At 43.8% G+C, this 23886-nt stretch overlaps 1 protein-coding gene across 3 annotated transcripts in view; it reads left to right on the top strand.

Annotated features, from left to right (window-relative positions):
• The window catches only part of pds5b (PDS5 cohesin associated factor B), a 258376-nt gene extending 236384 nt beyond the window's left edge, over window positions 1–21992 (top strand). For all 3 annotated transcript variants that reach the window (XR_013577094.1, XM_078545339.1, XM_078545340.1), the window contains exons 33-35: window positions 6499–6618; window positions 20135–20294; window positions 20810–21992. Coding sequence is in view for 2 of the 3 variants with exons in the window: in XM_078545339.1 (XP_078401465.1) it covers window positions 6499–6618; window positions 20135–20294; window positions 20810–20845 (316 nt within the window). In the remaining variant the exon portion in view is untranslated. The remainder of the gene's footprint in view (window positions 1–6498; window positions 6619–20134; window positions 20295–20809) is intronic.
• Window positions 21993–23886: the final 1894 nt, after the last annotated feature.

The raw sequence follows: 23886 nt of genomic DNA, 5'->3' as shown, positions 1-23886 counted from the left end.
CTCCTTCTTGAAAACATGCAATGTTTTGGCCTCAACTACTTTCTGTGGTAGCGAATTCCACAGGCTCACCACTCTCTGGGTGAAGAAATTTCTCCTCATCTCAGTCCTAAATGCTCTACCCCGTATCCTCAGACTGTGGCCCCTGATTCTGAACTCCCCCCACCATCGGGCACATCCTTCTTGCGTCTACCCTGTCTACTCCTGTTAGAATTTTATAGGTATCTATGAGATCCTCCCTCATTCTTCTGAACTCCAGCGAATATAATCCTAACCGACTCAATCGCTCCTCATATGTCAGTCCTGCCATCCCAGGGATCGCTGCACTCCTTTTATAGCAAGAACATACTTCCTCAGATAAGGAGACCAAAACTGCGCACACTATTCCAAGTGTGGTCTCACCAAGGCCCTATATAATTGCAACGAGACATCCCTGCTCCTGTACTCGAATCCTTTGGATTCGAAGGCCAACATACCATTTGTCTTCTTTACTGCCCTCTGCACCTGCATGCTCACCTTCAGCGACTGGTGTACGAGGACACCCAGGTCTCGTTGCACATTCCTCTCTCAATTTATAGCCATTCAGATAATAATCTGCCTTCCTGTTTTTGCTACCAAAGTGGATAACCTCACATTTATCCACATTATACTGCATCTGCCATGCATTTGCCCACTCACTCAGCTTGCCCAAATCTGCATCCTCCTTACAGCTCACCCTCCCACCCAGCTTTGTGTCATCTGCAACTTTGGAGATTTGGAGATATTCCATTTAGTTACTTAATCTAAATCATTATTGTGAATAGCTGGGGCCTCAGTACCCCACTAGTCACTGCCTGCCATTCAGAAAAAGACCCGTTTATTCCTACCCTTTGTTTCCTATCTGCCAACCAGTTTTCTATCCATCTCAGTACATCACCCCTAATCCCATGTGCTTTAATTTTACACGCTAATCTCTTATGTGGGACTTTGTCGAAAGTTTCTGAAAGCCCAAATAAACCACATGCACTGGCTCCCCCTCATCAACTCTACTAGTTACATTCTCGAAAAATTCCAGTAGCTTTGTCAAGCATGATTTCCCTTTCATAAATCTATGCTGACTCTGTCCAATTCTGACAGTTTTCCAAGTACTCAGATATTAAATCTTTTATAATGGACTCTAGAATTTTCCCCACTACCGACGTCAGGCTGACTGGTCTATAATTCCTTGTTTTCTCTCTACCTCCCATTTTAAATAGTGGGGTTACATTAGCTACCCCCTAATCTGTAGGAACTGTTGCAGAGTCTATAAAATCTCGGAAGATGACCATTAATGACCTCCTGTGCTGAATTCTAAAGTGCTCCCAACCCTCAGGTCTGTTGTTTTTTCTTGCCAATTTGTATGCCTCTTCCTTGGATCTAATACTATCTCTAACTTCCCTTGTAAGCCCTGGTTTGACCAACTTTCCCATTTTACTTTTGCGCCAGACAGGAATAAACAATTGTTGCAGTTCACTCATGCACTCTTTGAATGTTTGCCATTGCCTATCCACTGTCACCCCTTTAAGTAACGTTTCCCAATCCATCATAGCCAACTTGCGTCTCATACCATCGTAGTTTCCTTAATATTAAGATTCAGGACCCTAGTCTCAGAATCAACTACGTCACTCTCCATCTTGATGAAAAATTCTATCATATTATGGTCGCTCATCCCCAAGAGGCCTCATACAATTATTCCTTTCTCATTACACAATACCAAGTCTAGGATGGCCTGTTCTCTAGTTGGTTCCTCAATGTATTGGTCCAGAAAACCATCCCGTACACTCCAGGAATTCCTCCTCTACGGTATTGTTACTAATTTGATTTGCCCAATCTGTATGCAAACTAAAGCCACTCATAATTACAGATATTCCTTTGCTGCATGCGTTTCTAATTTCCTGTTTAATGCCATTCCCATCACCACTACAGTTTGGGGGTCTATATACAACCCCCACTAATGTTTTTTGCCCCTTAGTGTTTCTCAGCTCTACCCATACAGATTCCACATCGTCAGAGCTAATATCTTTCCTCACTATTGCGTTAATTTCCTCTTTAACCAGCAATGCAACTCCACTGCCTTTCCATTTTGCCTGTCCTTCCTGCTGCTCTTTTGTTTTTCAGTTCTACCCGTATGGTTTCATTTGAGGAGCCTTCTAAGATGTCATCCCTCCTTACTGTTGTAATTGATTCCTTGTTCAATATTGCGATACCCCCTCGTGTACCTCCTTCCCTGTCTCGCCTGAAGACCCCACATCCTGGAATATTGAGCTGCCATTCCTGCCCTTCTCTCAACTATGTCTCTGTGACAGCAATTACATTATACTTCCACATGTTAATTTGCGCCCTCAATTCATCTGCCTTATTTGTCAGACTGCTTGCATTAAAATGAATACCATCCGACCTTGCCAAACTCCCTGGCCTATAATTTCTATGCCTTCCAGACTCACTTGCTCTCTCTTCTAATTTTGGCCGTGCAACCCCCCCCCCCTCCCCTGCTGAACCTCCGCTCAGGATCCTATCCCCCTGCCAAGTTTGTTTAAACCCTCCCCAACAGCACTAGCAAACCTCCCCACAAGGATGTTGGTCCCATTCTGACAACCCGTCCGCCATATACAGGTCTCACCGCCCCCAGAAATGGTCCCAATGTCCCAGAAATCTAAAGCCCTCCCTTCTGCACCATCTCTCCAGCCACGCATTCATCTGGACTAACCTCCTATTTCTATACTCACTTGCATGTGGCACCGGAAGTAATCCAGAGATTACTACCTTTTGAGGTCCTGTTATTTAATCTGTTTCCTAGCTCCCTAAATTCTGCTTACAGGACCTCATCCCTCTTTCCACCTATGTCGTTGGTACCAATATGTACCGCGATCTCTGTCTGTTTGCCCTCCCCCTTTAGAATGCCCTACAACCATTCAGTGACATCCTTGACCCTGGCACCAGGGAGGCAACGTACCATCCTGGAGTCATGTCTACGGCCTGAAGACCTGAATCTGATCCCCTCTTCCTACACCTTTCCTAATGAATCCAAGCCCACCTCCACAGTTTAATGCATGGGCTGGGAATCATCCGCATTTCTTTTTTTTCCACCTTTTAAGAAAGAGCCTTTTCTTAAAAGTTGGGGTAGGGGCCATAAGAACATAAAAACATATAAAACAAGTGCAGAGGCAGACCATATAGCCCCTTGAATCTGCTCCTTCATTCGAACTTCTTTCTTCCATCTCAACTCCACTTTCTGGCCTGCTTCCCATATCCCTTGATTCCATGACAGATCAAAAATCAATAGATCTCAGTCTTAAATATACTCAACAATGGAGCATCTGCAACCCGCTGGGGTAGATGATTCCAAAGATTCCCAATCCCGAGTGAAGAAATTTCTCCTCATCTCAGTCCTTCATGGTCGACCCCTTATCCTGAGGTTGTGACCCTGTATTCTAGATTTCCCTGCCACAGGAACACCTCTCAGCGTCTACCTGGTGAGGCCTCTTCAGAATATTTTGTTTCCGTGAGACCCCTTCTCATTCTTCTAAACGCCAGGGAGGCCTACAGGCCCAACTTACTCAGCCTGTCATCATAAGATGACCTTCTCATCCCAAGAACCAATCTAGTGAACCTCTGCTGCACTGCCTTCAAAGCATTATATCCTGCCTTGGATATGGAGACCAAGACTGTGCACAGTCTTAGTCTCCATGTTATCTCACTAAAGCCCTCGACTGTTGCAACAAGATTTCTTTGTTCATGTATTCAAATTGACTTGCAATAAAAATGAAAATATTATTTGCTCTTCTAATTACTTGCTGTACCTACATGTTAACTTTGTGTTCCTTGTATGAGTACACCCAAGTCTCTGAGCATCAACATTTACAAGTTTTGAACCTTTTTAAAACGTATTCTGATTTTCCATTCTTGTGACTAAAGTGAATAACCTCACATCTCCACATTATATTCCATCTGCCACCGTGTTGCCCACTCGTTTAATCTGTCTATCTCTCTTTGCAGCCTTTATGTGCTTCTCACAACTTCCATTCCCATCTAGCTTTGTATTGTCAGCAAACTAGGATTCATGACTCTCGTGGTGTTCCGTTTATCAATAACGTGTCTTGGAAGTCTCCAATCTCTTGTCTGTCCCTCATTTATCCACCTTTTATAACTGGCTGATTTGAAATTCATCACCATACCTTCCTTTAGTTGGCTTTCTCCATTTTCTCCTCTTAGTTCTTAGATCTATACCAATATCATTAGAATAATATTACCCTTTCTATGAAGTGTTTCCTGACTTCACTCCTAAATGGCCTGTCTTCAATCCTGTGGTTCTGGATTCCCCTACCTTCACCAGCATTAATAGATGTATCTACCTTATTGAATCTCTATTGATTTAAACACCCTTCATTCTAAGCGAAGGTTTTACTTTAGTATCTCAGCTCGTTTCAAGAGGCTGGGTTTCAACTGGATATTTTGAGCCAGATTTTTATCTTCGAGATGGGAATCGCGAGTTGGGCCATTTCCTGACGTCACGATCCTGCCTCCTGGCCAGCTAGCCCATTCACACTATTTACGTAGTATGGCGGGGACAGGCTGGAGTTGGGGCAGCTGCCTTCAGAAGCAGGCCAGAGGTGGAAATGGAGGTGGATGGATGCTGAGGCAGGCAGGTTGGAAGGCCCACCTCCATTCGTTGGGACACGATTCTGTAGATGAGTGTGAGGCCCCCAACCCTTGCCCTGTACATGCCCACTCACTCAGTATTCCCTATCTACAGAATTCTTAAGCCCTATAATAAAAAGTATTTGAGATGCTCATAAAACTGTCGAGTTAAGCAGCCATTCAAAAACCACTCCAAAAAACCATTATCCTATTGAGTAGTCATAAAGCTGTCAAGATAAATTCTTAATCCTCTTGACAGCTATATCAGCAATGCCTGAGGAGCTGAATCTATTAGTGGAGTTTGGTGCTCAGCATAGATAATGAGATGCCAATGCACAACAGTGTCAACAAAACCTCAGGCTGAATACATTAAAGTTTTTGATGTTGCTGAAAGAGTTGAACCATCTGTTTAAGCATTGAAGCGTTAAATGGATGTCTGAGCTGTCATTCAATGAAAAGATTAAATTATGGGTCAATTGACACAGTCAGATCTGAATATCAATATTGTTCATTGCAGAAGAATGCTTCATCCAGTGGATAATGTACTGTCATGCACCTGAAGACTTTTCCACTTTCACAATACTGGTCAATTTAATGGTCACCTTATCCTTTAAGAACAAAGCCCTATCATTAATCACTGCATTAAAAACATTTAACTTTTCATACAACATTTTATTATGACATGTGAAGCTGGCAAAACCTTTCAAACTTGCCTGTCAAATGGTTCTGACTCCACACTGGGACTCCCTCATGATTCAAGGCACCTCTGAGCTGGTTAAATCACGTCACCTTCAGAAGCCGGCCCAACTCCATCAAAATTGCAGCGGAGCCAGCAAGGCCAGGACTGCTGCATGCGGGCTTGCTACCTGCAAGCTTATCCCAGGCCGCTGAAAACTGCCAGCAATGAGGATGGGAATCCCGGAATCGGGTCCCATCAGCCACGTTTTTTTGTTGGCCGCTGCCTTTTCGACACAGGGACATGAAAGTCCAGCCCTTTAACTTGGCAACAGTTGGAGAACTTTCATTGTCGATTATACAATTCCGGGAGTCGTTGTGATGTTTAGTCATAAAAATATAAGATACCAAAAAATTATAAGATTCCACAAACGTAAGGTGTGTAATAGCTTTAGATTTGTAATAATGATGTGGATCATAATATTAATACCATTAAGTGTAAAGCTTCCTTTTATATTAAAATGCTATATTAAAATTACCCGGACTCTGAATGATAGTAAATTTCATGCAATGAATTCTCAAGTTTTTAGGGTTTTTTTATGTGTTCTCAGTAGATTATTTTAATGCTGCATGTGGACATTCCCTATAATTAGTTGCAAGTTATCACCATAAGAATATCAGAAGTGTTTTAATTCACTTTTCAAGCAGTCTGCTTTATCTTAAACTCAATAGATTTGAAAGTAGATACTCCAAAATTGGTAGGAATTGAAAAATAATACACAAATTTAGTATCTATTTAACAGATAACAGAATAACTTTAGGACTAAAAGGGTTCAAGTGAGATTTGTAAACTGAATAAGTTTTACTCTTGTAATTTTATCCACATGATTAAATTATGACCTTGAAATTTCCTCTCTATTAATTCTTCTATGTATTAGGATTCCTCCAAAGTATTTAATAAACTCAGCAAACCTAGGCCAAATTTAATTATCTTTCACAACAGAGCACCCAATTGTATGGATATAGTGTCTGTAATTATACATTGTTGACATTAGTATTTTAATACATTTAGAAATTGAACAAGTAATTATACATTTTTGATATTCATATTTTAATACATTTTGAAGTTGAACAAAGAAACACTCAATGTTGCAATTATCTATACTATAGAATAGAAACTCCAGAATCTGATGTTAATGAGTCTTTATCTATGGAATCAACACCACAGAAGAAACGAGGAAGACCACCAAAAATGCCAACTGCACCACAGTCGCAACCAAAGAAAAATTTGTAAGTGGATGACTTGTTTAAAGTCTAAAATTGGAAACTAAGTGTGATTAAAGATAGAACGCTCTCTTTTTGTCTCTTTGATCATTTGGAAGTGAAAAAATTTAAATGTGACCTTTTTCAGATATTTTAAGGTAGAGTATGGAGTTGAAAAATTTAAAGATCCTAAGTCGGGCTTGTCTCCACAGTTCAGTACTTGGATAGTTTCTGAGTTATTAGTAAGGTAGCAAGCAGAGTTGATCTGTTTGGGAGATGTGGGGAGCAAGTGGCTGAAAATTGAGAGGAGATCACTTGTTTTCTTAGGGTTGAGGATTAAGTAGTTTTAAGGGACTTGGAGGAAGATGCAGAAGCAAATGTGTGGAGTTATGGCATGTATATTGGATCCTGAATTTTGATATTTCCTTGAATTAGTATGCAGTTAATTCACACGATTGTTTCTGACAATCCTTTGTGTCTCCATCATTATTAACTTTACTGATGTGCAGTAATTTTGCTTATGTAAATTGCATCCAAATTTGTATAAAAAGAATTGAGTAATTTAAACTACATCATTGAATGCAAATGTGTTCTGACATTTGATTTGATATTGTGGCTTTTCATTTTGCGTTATCTGTTATTGCACTGCCATTTCCCAAATATGATGTTTTTTAAAAAAATTGATTTCACAACTGACCACTTTGTCCTGGACTGTTAAATGGTGCACACGTTGCACCATTGCTACCCTTCTATTTCACAGAAATCTATATTGAGGCACAATCCGTATACACCTAGTTTATGGTAAGTTGACAGCAAATAAAAATAATTGCAGATATGCGGCACTGTTTCCTCACCTGAACTTTAATACAACCTTAATACCCACATCATAAATGAGAACACCTGTACTATAGAGACTGAGATACAGTAAAATTGCGATGAGTCAAACGCGGATGACATAAAATTCCAGTTATGTTGAAGTTGTCAACCATTCCCACTGGCAGAATAACAAATCCCATAACAATGCCCATGATAAGTCTAAATTCTGCACATGTTGACCAATCAGAGTGGAGTTAGATGATACGCCTGCAAAATCATGAAGCACTTACCACGCCACCATTTGACGTAGAGATCTTCCTGTGAAAGGATGTGCAAAGCCTGCAAATATGGTTAAACCTGTGAGAAAATTAAAAGTGTTGTTGATTGGAGAGAAGATGAAGTTGATATAGCATGTGCAAAATGGTGGTGCAAAGCAAAGTGGATATTGTGAAGGAGTAGAGATTCCATCATTAATTTTGTCCACCATTATGAATCACGAGGTGAACATCCTAGAACAGTTCGACAAACAAGCATGCCCTCCAGCAAGGAAGAGCATGAGAATGGCTGCCTATCCCAACACTAAAGAAGCTGTATGTGGTTCAAGGCAGCCTGAGCAAAGAACGTTCCCATTTCTAACCCAATCCTGCAGGAAAAGGAAGTTGCCCGGGCAAAGAAGCTGGACCAGATGGAGTTCACCTGCAGCAATGGGCGACTGGACCAATTCAAGATGAGGCACATCATTGTCCTTGTGTGGTAAGTGGCAAGGGTGTGGCTGCTACAGCAGCAATGACAGTAATTAGCTCCAAAATGTCTCACTCACCTCTTGAATGAGTATGCACCACTAGAAATTTTTAATGTGGATTAACCAGGCTCCTTTTTACAGTCTTTTGCCAGACTGCTCTTTGATGTTTAAAGGTGAAACATGCAGTGAATGGGGTGTAGAGCAAGGAACGTGTCACAGCTATGGTCTGCACCAACATGGATGGCATCGAAAAGTTACCACTTTTTGTGGAAGGAAAGTCAAAGCAGACATGTTGCTTCGCAAACGTCAACACACTGCCTATGCAGTACGAGGCTAACAAAACCACCTGGATGACCTCCAGCATTTTTGAAGCGTGGATCAAGAAAGTGGACAAAACACAAATAAAAGAAAAAGAAGATTACCATCAGTATAGACAACTGGCTCGTGCAACCTGACAGCGCTGGCCTCGAGAATCAAGCTGATGTTCTTGCCACCCAACACCAGGGCCAAGCTCCAGCCATTGGGTCAGAGGGTGATTAGGAATCTGAAAACCCACAACTGATGGCAGCTAGTCTCTTAGTGCGAATCCGAGACGATTCCATACCAAGTGTGGTAGCAGGCATGAAGAAGACATTTTACCCACTGGCCGCAATGGCAGGTTTTTGTGCCAGATCGTCCCCTTCCCAGTGCGTCCCGCTTCATTAATAATGAATTCACAGGAAACACTCCGGATCGCTGGCGGCCAGGCTCGGATTTGCCCGCCAGGCTGTGACCTCCGCTTTCTCGCTCTGGGCGTCATATTTAAAGCGCAGCCATCAGTGCAGGAAGAGGATGAATGCTCTCACCCATTCCACCAGGGTAAGTCAACCCCTCATCACTCTCAACTCTCTCATTCACAAACCCATTGCACATCCACAGGGATTCCACACCTGAAGGGACAACACCACTAACTCTCTCTCACACCCTCGCATCTCCATCAGGCTCATATCCTCCGGAGCTCATGTCCTCATCCCGCCCACGGCGCCACTCACCACACAAACATTTCACATGGTGCCATGTGTCCTACTCACACACTCTCCATCTGTTTTCATATAGGAGAAGCAGGCTCACAACAGCAGGGCGAGGTCCCACACCCGGGGTAGAGTGGCTCATATTAGACCCCTCACTTACTTTGAGAAGCATGCCATTGCACTGACTGGTGAGGACGTGGACTGTGCCTGTGGCGATGGTGAGGTCGGCACAGAGCACCCATGTGAGGATCCTGCACCATGTCATCCCTCTCTCAATGCAACTGTGAGTGCGCTCTCTCCTGCTTTTGGCTCTGTTGCCATGCACTACTTATTTCTACTTTGGCTCACAGGGAGCTCTGCCAAGTGGCCAATGTCCCCCAGCCAGCCAATTCCTCAGCTCCATTTACATCCTCACTCCCAGTGAAGAGGACACCTCCTCCGTTGAGCTGGAAATAAGCTTAGAAGACCCATCACAGCACTTGCCCACACCCTCCACCAGCGCAGAGAAACACACCTCAGTGGGACCCAGATCTAGAACAGGCTCGGGTTCACAACCTGGTGGTCACCGCACAGAAATGTCCGCAACAGGCGGAGGCAGGTTGAGCCAAGCTTCCAGGCATTCGGAGGACTGTTGAGGCAGAGGCATCTGAGGCCCGAATCAGATGACAAGCCTCTGGATTTGGCCTTCCAGCTCATGGTGGAAAGTCAGCAGAAGGCAGGGGAACATCACGCAAAGCTTTTGGAAGCCCTCAACAGAGTGGCACACAAGTCTGAGGAGCCTGCTCTCTGAAGTAGTGCCCACATGTGCACGAAAAGAGGTCTCCCTGGGAAGGATGGCGGACGTCATGGAGACCCTGGTCCAGCAGAATGCGGAGATGCACGCACACCCGCACTCCATTGAGGTAGCCATGGGTGAGTTCCTGCAGTGGCAGCATAAGAGGGAAACTGGGCATCTTGACATCCCTCCAGGTGCTCATTCCTCTCAAGGAATCAAACCAGGACCTTTGGGCACCTAAAGGGAGGAGGAGAAGCAGCTGGACACCCTGGGTCATCCACTCTGGAATCTCGGAGGCTGTATGCTCCCTATGAGTCCCCTTTGCCTGTGGCCCTCTCAACCTCATTCTCTGCCAGCGCAGAGGAAGCAGCTGGCCCACAGGAGGACAGGCAAAGCAAGCCGGGGTCCTCAAGGCCACGGCTTTTCAGCAGACGCATTCCAAAGTCATCAGAGGCAGCTGGGCTAACCATTGCACAGACTGTCTCCACCCTTGCTGTGGATGTCAGGGCAGCACCTAGAAGAGGTGGTAGGGCTAGAAAAGTTAAATTCTGATCCCAAGTGGTTGCACAGGCGAACACATTTTGTCACTATAATCTGAAAATATATTCACTTTGACTGAATAATATGTAATGTTGTCTTTCAGCATCATTGACCGGCTTCGCGAGTCCTCCCACTGTATCCCTCCCCCTCACCCTCCCCGCTAGCAGTTCAGCAGCTTCATGCAGCCGGACCACGAGTGATTCTGGAGGGCGAAGTGTGTATGTGTGTGGCAGGGCCTTTTGCAACCTCATGCAAGCACTCTCCCACGCTTGGGGAGCCTTCATCCACCACACTCATCTTACTGTCCCAAGCATTTTCAATGCTGCCTGCTGGGATTCTCTTTCAGGTGTCCATTTGAGCTGACCTGCATCTCCGCCCACGCCCATGCAGCACCTATGCATGTCCAACACGAAGCTCGGCTCACTCTCGATTTCGAAAACCATGGTTGTGGTCAAGTAATCTCGTCAGCCCCTCTGCCCTTTTCCCTCCCCCAGTCACCCGTGTCCTTTCCCCCAACACTGTGGACACCCCTGACTCCACCTTCCACCTCCTCATCGTCACCTACCAACCCGAACCCTTGTCGTTCCAGGATGTCCAGGTGAACATGTATGTTCCCAACCTTCCTGAGAATCCCACCCCCATCCACATTGATCTCCCTGACCTCCTCCTCCTCCTTCCTACCCTCAGGGCCTGTGTCTGTCTCTGAGTCCCCACCAACCACCCCCGCTGTCCTTTCTACCATTACCGATGAACCATCACCCACCCACCCTCTGCTCCCTCTCACACTCACCATCCCATCCTACCATGCCCACCCTCAGTTCACTCCCCAGGAGGCAGTCATTGATTCCCCTGACCCCTCCCTTGCCAGTTCATCTGGACATCCCTTCTCCACCCTTCCCCTCTCCGAACTCCCTCCACAGTTACACCTACCCTCCCCACTTGCAGCATTCTTCCCCCCCGCCCCCCCTCTCCCCACTTCACATACCCCCGCCCAACCTCACTGCAACCCCCACACCCCCCTCTGATTAATCGTAGCAGTCCATGGTTCCGCTATTTAAGAAGGGTTGTAGAGATAAGCCAGGGAACTACAGTACAGTGCGTCTCATGTCAGTGGTGGGGAAACTATTGGAGAAAATTCTGAAGGAGAGAATCTATCTCCACTTGGAGAGGCAAGGTTTGATCAGGGATAGTCAGCATGGCTTTGTCAGAGGGAGATCATGCCTAACAAATTTGATTGAATTTTTTGAGGAAGTGACCAGGTGTGTAGATGAGGGTAGTGCAGTTGATGTAGTTTATATGGATTTCAACAAAGCATTTGACAAGGTCCCACATGGGAGACATATAAAGAAGGCAAATGCACATGGGATACACGGTAATTTGATAAGGTGGATTCAAGATTGGCTTAGTTGTAGGAGGCAGAGGGTGATGACAGAAGGATGCTTTAGTGACTGGAAGCCAGTGTCCAGTGACGTACCACAGGGATCTGTGCTGGGTCCCCTATTATTTGTCATTTATATAAATGACATAGATGACTATGTGGGGGGTAGGATTAGTAAGTTTGCGGATGTTGCAAAGATTGGCTGGGTGGTTAACAGTGAGGTTGAGTGTCTTGGGCTACAGGAAGATATAGACGGGGATGGTCAAATGGGCAGATAAGTGGCAGATGGAATTTAACCCTGAAAAGTGTGAGGTGATACACTTTGGAAGGAGTAATTTGGCAAAGAAGTATTCAATGAACAGCATGACACTAGGAAGTTCTGTGGAACAAAGGGACCTTGGCGTGTGTGTCCATAGATCTCTGAAGGCGGAGGGGCATGTTAGTGGGGTGGTGAAAAAAGCATATGGGACACTTGCCTTTATCAATCGAGGCATAGATTACAAAAGTAGGGAGGTCATGTTGGTGTTGTCTATAACCTTGGTCAGGCCACAGCTGGAGTAGTGTGTGTAGTTCTGGTTGCCACATTATAGGAAGGATGTGATTGCACTGGAGGGGGTGCAGAGGAGATTCACCAGGATGTTAACTGGGATGAAACATTTAAGTTATGAAGAGAGGTTGGATAGACTTGGGTTATTTTCGTTGGAGCAGAGAAGACTGAGGGGCGACCTGATCGAGGTGTACAAGATTATGAGGGCATGGGCAGGGTGGATAGGGAGCAGCTGTTCCCCTTAGTTGAAGGGTCAGTCACAAGGGAGCATAAGTTCAAGGTGAGGGGCAGGAGGTTTAGGGGGGATGTGAGGAAAAACCTTTTTACCCAGAGTGTGGTTACGGTCTGGAATGCGCTGCCTGGGAGGGTGGTGGAGGCGGGTTGCCTCACATCCTTTAAAAAGCACCTGGATGAGAACTTGGCACATCATAACATTCAAGGCTATGGGCCAAGTGCTGGTAAACGGGATTAGGTAGGTAGGTTCGGTGTTTCTCGTGTCGGTGCAGACTCGATGGGCCGAAGGGCCTATTCTGCTCTGTGATTCTGTGAAGACTGTGATTTTTCCAAAGTGTCAACGGAGACCTCCCAGTTTCCGAGAGCTGCTTCGTGATGGAGCCACATCCGTGAGGATCCACGCAGCATGCGATGCACGTGTTCCTCCAGGGTCCAGTAACTGTAGGGCTCCAGCATTATCTTCTCAGATATCCACGATTTGAGCAAGGCCCTAACTGTAAGTCCCGACTTCTGCACGTCACATTTGTCAAGCCATGTTCCAAGCCAGTGTGTTTTCCTGCCGGCGTAACAAATCGGGCATTGGGGGGATGATTCCGATCCAACCTTACTTTGCATCGCACTACTGCGTTTCATGGATTCATGCCGGCCTCCAGCGGGATTTGCGTTTGGATAATCCCATTGTGATTTCACACCAGCGTTAAACCAATTTCTGCCCCTCGCACTGAATTGTGTCCTCCCCCTGTCTGCCTGCCACCCACGGGACCAGGTGATTCCGCTCTTAGGTTACCAAGATCATTGATAAGAATCAGGAGTACGATCCAACTGTTCTAGAGGCCATGTTTATGATGTAGAAGGTGTGGAAGATGGTGATGGAAGCTACAATTGCTTCCACCACGTTCCAACAGGTTATGACTGTACAAGATGCTGAAAACAAGGAGGAGCAGGGTGTGGCCAACTAGCCCAATGACTAGGCACTTTTCATTCGCCTGTGGGAGGTCGGCATGGAAATTCCAGCAGAGACAATCTTCGAAACTTACGCAGAGGTGGATAATGTCATATGCTGCACAATGCCATATGCTGCACAATGGAGCTGACAAATGATGCAATCGTAGATGCAGTATATTCTTCAACCAAGGACCCTGATGACTGTGAAGAGTCTGAATGCCTGCATGCTCATCCACCTGTCTCCCTAGCAGATGCTGTAAAAGCAGTAGAGATGCTTCGGGATTTCATGCTGTAGCACGAAAACGTCAAAAACATGTTTGACTGCACTGATGACATGGTGGACTATATTGTGCACGGCTGAAAACAACACGCTAAACAGAAAAAGATTAGAGAGTTTTTTCAGAGCTAATTCCTGACATTTTTCAATGCAAAGCTCTGGCCTTATCCGAGGTCAGACCATTGTAAGGTGCGAACAAATGTTATAAAGACATTTTCTCACACACACTGCTTTACTGTGTTTTGAGTTGGCATTTGAATCTGTTGTTTTTGACATAAACTGCGTTTGTAGGCATATTGGGTACATAGAGATGCATTCATGTGGGAATTGGGCCTCCTCAGCTATCACCAAACCTCTCTTAGTATGAGTTTGTGGGTGGCTTCCATGGGGTTCAACTCATGGGGATTTTACTGTAATTGAAATTTCAATATATCAACTGATAAAGTTACACTAATATTCATTCAAACCTAAACCTAGATGGCCAGCTTAACACTCATACAAAAACAAGTTAGCAGTCGAATAAAACGTATATCTTAAGTAACAATTCTGTTTAAAAGCATGATTGATATTAAAAGCAGCACTGCTGCAGAATGCAGCTTTTCAAACCAGGTCGAGGTATCATACTGTCGATCCACAGTACTTTTGAGGCACCGTCACTTCTGCCACTAATGCAATGGTAGATCAGCACTACCATTCAAGTAATGGGTCTATAGGGTGTAAACTTTGACTTTTGTGCTTCCTAGGATTTTGGCACTAGGAAAGAGGGAATATAGAATATTTGTCCACCTTTTGGTATCCACTGTTCCTATCAAAAACTCCTGAAGCAGGTGTATTATTGCCAGAAACAAAAAGCAAATTTATTTTTACTTTGCCCTAATATGTGTTTTAACACCAGCCTCCGAAGAATATAGCATACTGCATTAGTGTGAAACTTCAGGTCCCCACAGTGGACATCCTTGTGATCCACTCTTAAGTAAGATTTTTCAATTTAGTGGTATGGGGCCAGAACTTCTAAGGAGTGACAATCACAGCGTGATTGCAACTCCGATCCTTTTTACTTACCTTAATCGGGAGCTGCGCATTTCTTGCCTGACCTTCCAACTCAGGCCTGCTAAGATATGTGCAGCGCAGCAAGTTCCACAGGCCTTCAGTCTAGGGCAGCAGCGTGGGGAAAGAACAACAAAGAACAAGGAAAAGTACAGCACAGGAACAGGCCCTTCGGCCCTCCAAGCCCGCGCCAATCATATTGCCCGTCAACTAAAACATTTTGCACTTCCGGGGTCCATATCCCTCTATTCCCATCCTATTCATGTATTTGTCAAGCTGCCTCTTAAACACCACTATCGTACCTGCTTCCACCACCTCCTCTGGCAGTGAATTCCAGACACTCACTACCCTCTGCGTAAAAAACTTGCCCCGCCCATCTCCTCTATAGTTTTCTCCTCTCACCTTAAATCTATGTCCCCCAGTAATTGACTCTTCCACCCTGGGAAAAAGCTTCTGACTATCTACTCTGTCCATGCCACTCATAATTTTGTAAACTTCTATCAAGTCGCCCCTCAATCTCTGTCGCTCTAGTGAGAACAATCCGAGTTTCTCCAACTTCTCCTCATAGCTGATAACCTCCAGACCAGGCAGCATCCTGGTAAACCTCCTCTGCACCCTCTCCAATGCCTCCATATCCTTCTGGTAATGTGGTGACCAGAATGGCACACATGAAGCCATGTCGCCTTTGTACAGCACCAGCTCAGGTGGTCAGGGGGTTAGATGGGGTGGGGGGAGTGCGGGGGTCAGTACTATAGTTACCCAGGAGTTAGAAGTGCTTTTAATGCTTCGAACTTTTCCTGGGTAACTATTCTGCTGAGCTGGAACTATCCCATATCTGAATTTAAATCTGAATATTGGGTGGCTCCTCATGAGGGTAATTGCTCACTGAAAGTTTGAACTTCCTGGGTAATTTCCATGCAGCCCTTGTGTGGGAACTTCCGGGAGGGTCCCGCAATACATTTTCAGGTGTACCTCCCAGTTACAAACCCCTAGAGATCGGAAGTTCTGGGCCATGGAGATTTTACAATTGTAGAGTTGTGATCTCTAGGCATGGGGTGAGACAACAAGGGCTAAATTTTCCTCCCGTTGGTGGGGAATTGATGGGCAGGCGCACTTCTGATCGGTGCCCCTGATCGGAAGTGCTGTGCCATTTTACGTGAGTGGGCCAATTAAGGCCCGCCCAGCGTGACGTCCGCACAGAACCGCTATGCGCTCCCTGTGCAGGCGTGGGGAAATCACAGAATCACAGAGTGCAGAAGAGGCCCTTCGGCCCATTGAGTCTGCGCCGACGTGTGAGAAACACCTGAACTACCTACCTAATCTCATTTACCAGCACTTGGCCCATAGCCTTGAATATTACGACGTGCCAAGTGCTCATCTAGGTATTTTTTTTAAAGGATGTGAGGTAACCCGCCTCCACCACCCTCCCCAGGCAGTGCATTCCAGACCGTCACCACCCTCTGGGTAAAAAAGTTTTTCCTCACATTCCCCTAAACCTCCTGCCCCTCACCTTGAACTTGTGTCCCCTTGTGATTGACCCTTCAACTAAGGGGAACAGCTGCCCCCTATCCACCCTGTCCATGCCCCTCATAATCTTGTACACCTCGATCAGGTTGCCCCTCAGTCTTCTCTGCTCCAACGAAAACAACCCAAGTCTATCCAACGTCTCTACATAACTTAAATGTTCCAACCCAGGCAACATCCTGGTGACTCTCCTCTGCACCCCCTCCAGTGCAATCACATCCTTCCTATAATGTGGCAACCAGAACTGCACACACTACTCCAGCTGTGGCCTGACCAAGGTTCTATACAACTCCAACATGACCTCCCTACTTTTGTAATCTGTGCCTCGATTGATAAAGGCAAGTGTCCCATATGCCTTTTTCACCACCCCACTAACATGCCCCTCTGCCTTCAGAGATCTATGGACACACACGCCAAGGTCCCTTTGTCCCTCAGAACTTCCTAGTGTCATGCCGTTCATTGAATTCTTCCTTGTCAGATTACTCCTTCCAAAGTGTATCACCTCACACTTTTCAGGGTTAAATTCCATCTGCCACTTATCTGCCCATTTGACCATCCTGTCTATATCTTCCTGTAGCTCAAGACACTCAACCTCACTGTTAACCACCTGGCCAATCTTTGTGTCATCCGCAAACTTACTAATCCTACCCCCTACATGGTCATCTATGTCGTTTATATAAATGACAAATAATAGGGGACCCAGCACAGATCCCTGTGGTACGCCACTGGACACTGGCTTCCGGTCACTAAAGCATCCTTCTGTCATCACCCTCTGCCTCCTACAACTAAGCCAATCTTGAATCCACCTTATCAAATTACCGTGTATCCCATGTGCATTTGCCTTCTTTATATGTCTCCCATGTGGGACCTTGTCAAATGCTTTGCTGAAATCCATATAAACTACATCAACTGCACTACCCTCATCTACACACCTGGTCACTTCCTCAAAAAATTCAATCAAATTTGTTAGGCATGATCTCCCTCTGACAAAGCCATGCTGACTATCCCTGATCAAACCTTGCCTCTCCAAGTGGAGATAGATTCTCTCCTTCAGAATTTTCTCCAATAGCTTCCCTACCACTGACGTGAGACGCACTGTACTGTAGTTCCCTGGCTTATCTCTACAATCCTTCTTAAATAGCGGAACCATGGACTGCTACAAATAATCAGAGGCGGGTGTGGGGGGGTGCAGTGAGGTTGGGCGGGGGTATGTGAAGTGGGGAGGTGGGGGAGCGGGCGTAATGGGTGGTGGGGAAGAATGCTGCAAGTGGGGACGGTAGGTGTAACTGTGGAGGGAGTTCGGAGAAGGGAAGGGTGGAGAAGGGATGTCCAGGTGAACTGGCAAGGGAGGGGTCAGTGGAATCAATGACTGCCTTCTGGGGAGTGAACTGAGAGTGGGCATGGTAGGACGGGATGGTGAGTGTGAGAGGGAGCAGAGGGTGGGTGGGTGATGGTGCATCGGTAACGGTAGAAAGGACAGCGAGGGTGGTTGGTGGGGACTCAGAGGCAGACACAGGCCCTGAGGGTAGGAAGGAGGAGGAGGTGGTCAGGGAGATCAATGTGGATGGGGGTGGGATTCTCAGGAAGGTTGGGAACCTACATGTTCACCTGGACATCCTGGAACGACAAGGGTTCGGGTTGGTAGGTGACAATGAGAAGGTGGAAGGTGGAGTCAGGGGTGTCCACAGTGTTGGGGGAAAGGACATGGGTGACTGGGGGAGGGAAAAGGACAGAGGGGCTGACGAGATTACTTGACCACAACCATGGTTTTCGAAATCGAGAGTGAGCCGAGCCTCGTGTTGGACATGCATAGGTGCTGCATGGGCGTGGGCGGAGATGCATTTGCCTTCTTTATAAGTCTCCCATGTGGGACCTTGTCAAAGGCCTGGCTGAAATCCATATAAACTACATCAACTGCACTACCCTCATCTACACACCTGGTCACCTCCTCAAAAAATTCAATCAAATTTGTTAGGCATGACCTCCCTCTGACAAAGCCATGCTGACTATCCCTGATCAAACATTGCCTCTCCAAGTGGAGATAGATTCTCTCCTTCAGAATCTTCTCCAATAGTTTCCCTACCACTGACTTGAGACTCACTGGTCTGTAGTTCCCTGGCTTATCTCTACAACCCTTCTTAAATAGCGGAACCACATTAACTGTTCTCCATTCCTCTGGCACCTCCCCCGTGGCCAGAGAGGAATTAAAAAAATTGGATCAGAGCCCCTGCGATCTCCTCCCTTGCCTCTCTCAGCAGCCTGGGACACAAATCATCCGGACCTGGGGATTTGTCCACTTTTAAGCCTTCCAATACCTTGTCACTCCCTATATCAATTTGCCCAAGAACCTCGCAGTCTCGCTCCCCAAGTGCGATACCTTAATCCACATTCTCTTGGGTGAAGACAGATGTGAAGTATTCATTCAACACTCTAGCGATGTCCACTGGCTCTACCCATAGATTGCCCCCTTGGTCCCTCATGACCCCTACTCTTTCCCTGGTTACCCTCTTCCCATTGATATACTTATATAATATCTTGGAATTCTCCCTAATTTTTCCCCAAAATCCCAAAAAAGCATACTCATCTCCCTGAGGCTAAGTGCTACCTCAGGGAGATCGCCTCTACTTTCAAAAATATTAAAAATAGAAATAAGAAAATTCCCTTACATGTCCCCTCATGTGACATAATTTTGACAAAATCTCTATTAAAATTTTTTAAAACCTACATGAAACCTCATCCCTCCCGTGGATGAGGTTTCATGTTTTTCTAATTCACGCCGGGGCTCCTGGCCTGCTTGCCAACCTTAAGGTTGGATGGGCAGGTCCTTTAATTACTTAGTTGACCCTGTCAATGGCCTCAGTTGGCCATTGACAGGTCGGCGGGCCCGCAGCTGATTTTGCTGCACTCCCACCTTCCTGAAAATTTAAATCGGGCGCAGTGACGTCGGGAGTTGCCCCCGATGTCACCGCGTGTCATTTTACGTGTCGGCAAGCGGATCCTGCCCCCACTCGCTGACTCGTAAAATTCTGCCCCAAAAGTTTATGGCAGAGAGGGGACTTTTATTCTTTTACAAGATATGGAGGTCACTGGCTAGGGCAGCATTTATTGCCCTTCCCTAATTGCTCTCTAGAAGGTGGAGGTGAGCTATCTTCTTGAACCACTGCTGTCCATGTACTGTAAGTACACCCATAATGCTATGTTTTTAATTCATTGTTTTAGGATGGGGCTTTGTTCTTAAAAAGCAAGTGACTGTTAAATTGACTAGCATTTTGAAAGTGGAGAAGTCTTTGTATCCTCTGAGTTGGTTGCATATTTTGATTCTGAAGGTTAAATAATCCATTGCAGCATTCATCTATGGAACTAAAACTTGGATGTTTCCCTGTTTTGATAATACCATTCCATGCCGTCTTTGAAGAGTAATTTTAAAGCGAATGGCAACATTCTAGAAGGTGGATATCTTCATAAATTACCCCTTGCTTTGCACCAAACTGTGGTGTTGAATTAATCTTTGTCAAAAATAGTTGGATACCTAAATGCTAGTACAAAATATGAATTTGAAAACCAGCACTAAACCACCACCATATTAGTGCAACATTTTATTTCACTGTGGGAATTGTCATTTTTGGGCGCCTCATGACATTTTTACTGCTTTCTGAATAATTAACACAACCGTGAAATTTGTGTTCCTCACATGTCTCTGTTTTGCAGCCGCGGAGGACGTTCAAGACAAACTGTCAGTAGAGAAGATGATTCATCTGCTGAGATGGACTCACATCATGATAGTTCATTGGAGAACATGGATATCTCCCAGGAAAGTTCAGTGGATGGAGTGAACACAGAAGAGGAGAATGAATTAAGTACACTAAGGGTATGATTATTAATTAGGATGTACATGTGCTAATATAAAAGTCTTGTTATAAACCTTGTGTGGAATATTACAATTGGTATCTATTTGAAGCTTTAGTAGCATCTGTTGTTCAACCTTTGAATAAGAGTGAAATAGAAACTTCAGAAAGATTTTGTTTTCATTTTCCTACTTTTTTGGATTTTGGCCCTTGTTTGCCAGACTGGCACAAATGTCTCTGTAGCTAGCTGTAAGAGATTACCTGTTTTACATTTAATGCATATATAATATTAACTCAAACTTTAACTGATACAGTCATTGATCTTGTATAGCTCCTATTCTGAACAATTACATTAAATGAATGGAAACTTTGTTTGCATTAGGGTTTGTTCATAATTCATCCTACGCTATCCAAAACTAAATGTAGAGAGTATACCTCCTATGTTTAACATTTCAAGAAAATTGTAACTATGATATTGTTTCAAGCATTATTCTTTATTAAAAAAAACATTTTTCTTGTCCTATTTTGTGTCTAACAGGTGCGTCGCAAGCCCAACAAAAGGGAAAGAAGATGAAGAGTAGACATTTTCAGATGTTGACATTAGAGCTTGGTAATTGTACTGTAAAGCTCAAGGCTAAAGGACACTGTCTAACAGATAACTGGTTGTTAAAGAAAGCATCTTGTATCTATTACCCATGCATTTGCAGTCCCAAGGTCACAAGCTTTTGGCAAACACATCAAGTCATAAATTGTGGGTTGTCGTGCATTGTGATGTGTGCTGACTACAATGTACTGGCTTTACAGAGAGATTGAAATAAATGAAATTGTAAATATTTTTTTTATGTTTTGACTGAAAATGTGCTTGTATAGCTTTTAAATTACAGCTTTAAATCACCAACACAACTGTGTATTAAATGTGTGGGTGAAGAAAGTTGGTCACACTGAATGTTGACAACTTAAGCAATACTTGTTCACAATTGTACCTTCTGTGGCATTGTACCTTCAAGAAGGGACTGGTTCACGGAAAGAACAAATACATTATTGCATTTTCCTGCAGCACATACTTCTGTGGTTAGATATGTTGGAAAGTCACCTTTTCTAAATCCCTTTAGTGTTTGATTATATATACTTGTTTCTGTAACCTGCTTTACTGCTTCTGCTTTCCACCACTGAAGATGTTGGACAGTAAGTCCTCAGTTGTATAAAATGTGAAGTCAGCTAAAAATGCTTGTGGCATTTTACTTGTCAGTATTGATGCCAGAGATGTCTAGGCTTTTAGATAAAATTGGAAACATAAAAGGGTTTTAGTTAAAATATTTTAATACTGATGGTGTATTAGGCATTCAAATTGTACACCGTACTCTAGTTACTTCCCCTGTCAAATTTGTATCAATCTACTGTATCAATAAAATTCTGTAACTGAGCTTGCCTTGTTATAGTGGAAAAAAAAAGTTTGTGTATTTTGAAGGATAACCCTCCCTAAGTTATGGTTCCTAAGAGTTAGATCATGTGAAAGTTGTTCATTGTGGTATGTGATTAAAGAGAAAAGGAGCCTCTCTGCATTGTAACAACCGTCTGTTCTGCTTGAAATGCACTTGACATATCGTAAAAAATGCCTGCAATAATATTTCGTATTTTCCTTGTTGATTTTTATTTCTGTATTGTCAATCTGTACCAAAATTTGGGTTTAATCAGATTAAAATTATTTTGTTTTACAAAGATAGCTATTTGAGTCACTGGAGAGAAATTCTCAGCTGTAGTAAAATTTTGCTCAAGTCTTGAACTGCACGTAGTCAACGTAGGCTGCTGCTAGAAATATGTTACATGTTTAGATTTACCTAGGTAGAGTTCAAAGATTTAAAAGCTCCTAGTATTCATAATTTCCTTGTTGACATAAAACGGTCAACACGTTGTATAGCACAAGTTACAGTGTACATGTTTGTCAGATATAAAAATTGCCTGCACAGAAAGTAAGTCAATGTTGAGATTTTTTTTGTTACCATTCCAGATATAGTGTTTTGAATTAGCACTGTCATTATCGGTAAACTGTAGTTGTGGCTTTTTTGTGCTGCATCCATGGCATTTTGAACAAATTGTTAATTTGGTCTGGTGCCAAACTTAAGTTACTCTATCTAGCAAAAATTCTATGTAGGACGCTTGAGGAAAGATTAACAGCACTGATGATTCTATAAATGCATGCATAAGAGGGTAGGGATATCTGTTTTCCTGTAATTTTAATGAGCCAGTATGAATGCTGTACAAAACATTATGTAGAATTCAGCAAGGTTCTTATATGAAATATTAGTGAAACCAAAGGAATCACTGCATGAATATCTGAGTTTCTAGAATAGACTTCTGTAAAGCTAAATGAACCAATGCACTGATACTCTTTTGCATTTTTAAAATAATAAATAAAAGCTGAAAATATTAAGCTAGGGCCTCTGCTGCAGCAGCTTTTATATGTATTGCATTGCTCTTGCTGTCTTGTATCTTGCTTGCCACTAAAGTGGATCTCTCTCACAATATGAGTATTACTGCTTTATGACATTCCAAGAAATAAGGAAATCTAAATGTTCTGCTCTTTCAGAAAGCTTTTCTATATGAATTGTAAGTTATTGGTTGTGAGGCATTTTGGGACATCCAAATAACATGATAAGGCATGATATAAATGCAAGTTTGTTCTTCATGATATAAATGCAAGTTTGTTCTTCATTGCAAAAGCAAAATATTGCAGATTCTGGAAATTTAAAATAAAAACAAATGCTGGAAATATTCAGCTGGCCTGGCAGCATCTATAGAGAGAGAAACCAAGTTAACATTTCAGGTCTATGACCTTTCACCAGAAGCTAAAATGTTAACTCTGTATCTCTCTCCACAGATACTGCCAGACCTGTTGATTGTTTCTAGCATTTTCTGGTTTTATTACAACTGCAGCCTACTTCAGTATTGATCACAAAAGCAAAATTCTGTGGATGCTGGAAATCTGAATTGAAAATAAAAAGCTGGAAATACTCAGCAGATCTGGCCAGCACCTGTGGAGAAACAGTTAACATTTCAGGCCAATGACCTTTCTTCAGAATGTTGACACCTTTTATGTGTAAAAAAAAAAAAATTCTTTTGGGAATACAGCCTAGTATCTCATTTGCTTAGTTTATTTTAAATTCTATATTTAGACATGAGCAATGAGTCAACTTGTACCACCTAGGTCTTCACTTGCAACTTGTGAAATATACTTTCTTCTCTATTTTTACTTAGGTTTTGTTCTGTATTCAGCGTCACTTGTCACTGACCGATGGAAATGCGAACTCTGAATGTTTTGTAGAATTTTGTCTGCCGCTTCTGAGTGCACTCACTTGATGAGCACTAAATACATCATTCGGTTCATTCCTTTGTCTTGCTTGACTGACCTGGATAGGTTTATAATTTTAACTTTTAAGCTGCCTTCACTGCATATATGTTAAAGTTTTGAACCATACAAGAAAACCTACCTCTATTACCAAAACAGTCCTGCACCAAATTTGTTTTGTGGGGCCTTTTCAGTAATCAAAGGTCATTGCAACATATTTTATTTTACCATTGATACATCCTGGATTCCATGATATTTGTACTCTTGAG

The sequence above is a fragment of the Cetorhinus maximus genome, chromosome 7 (assembly GCF_964194155.1).
Source record: "Cetorhinus maximus chromosome 7, sCetMax3.hap1.1, whole genome shotgun sequence".
NCBI lineage: Eukaryota > Metazoa > Chordata > Chondrichthyes > Lamniformes > Cetorhinidae > Cetorhinus > Cetorhinus maximus.
This window is presented reverse-complemented; position numbering and strand designations above follow the sequence as displayed.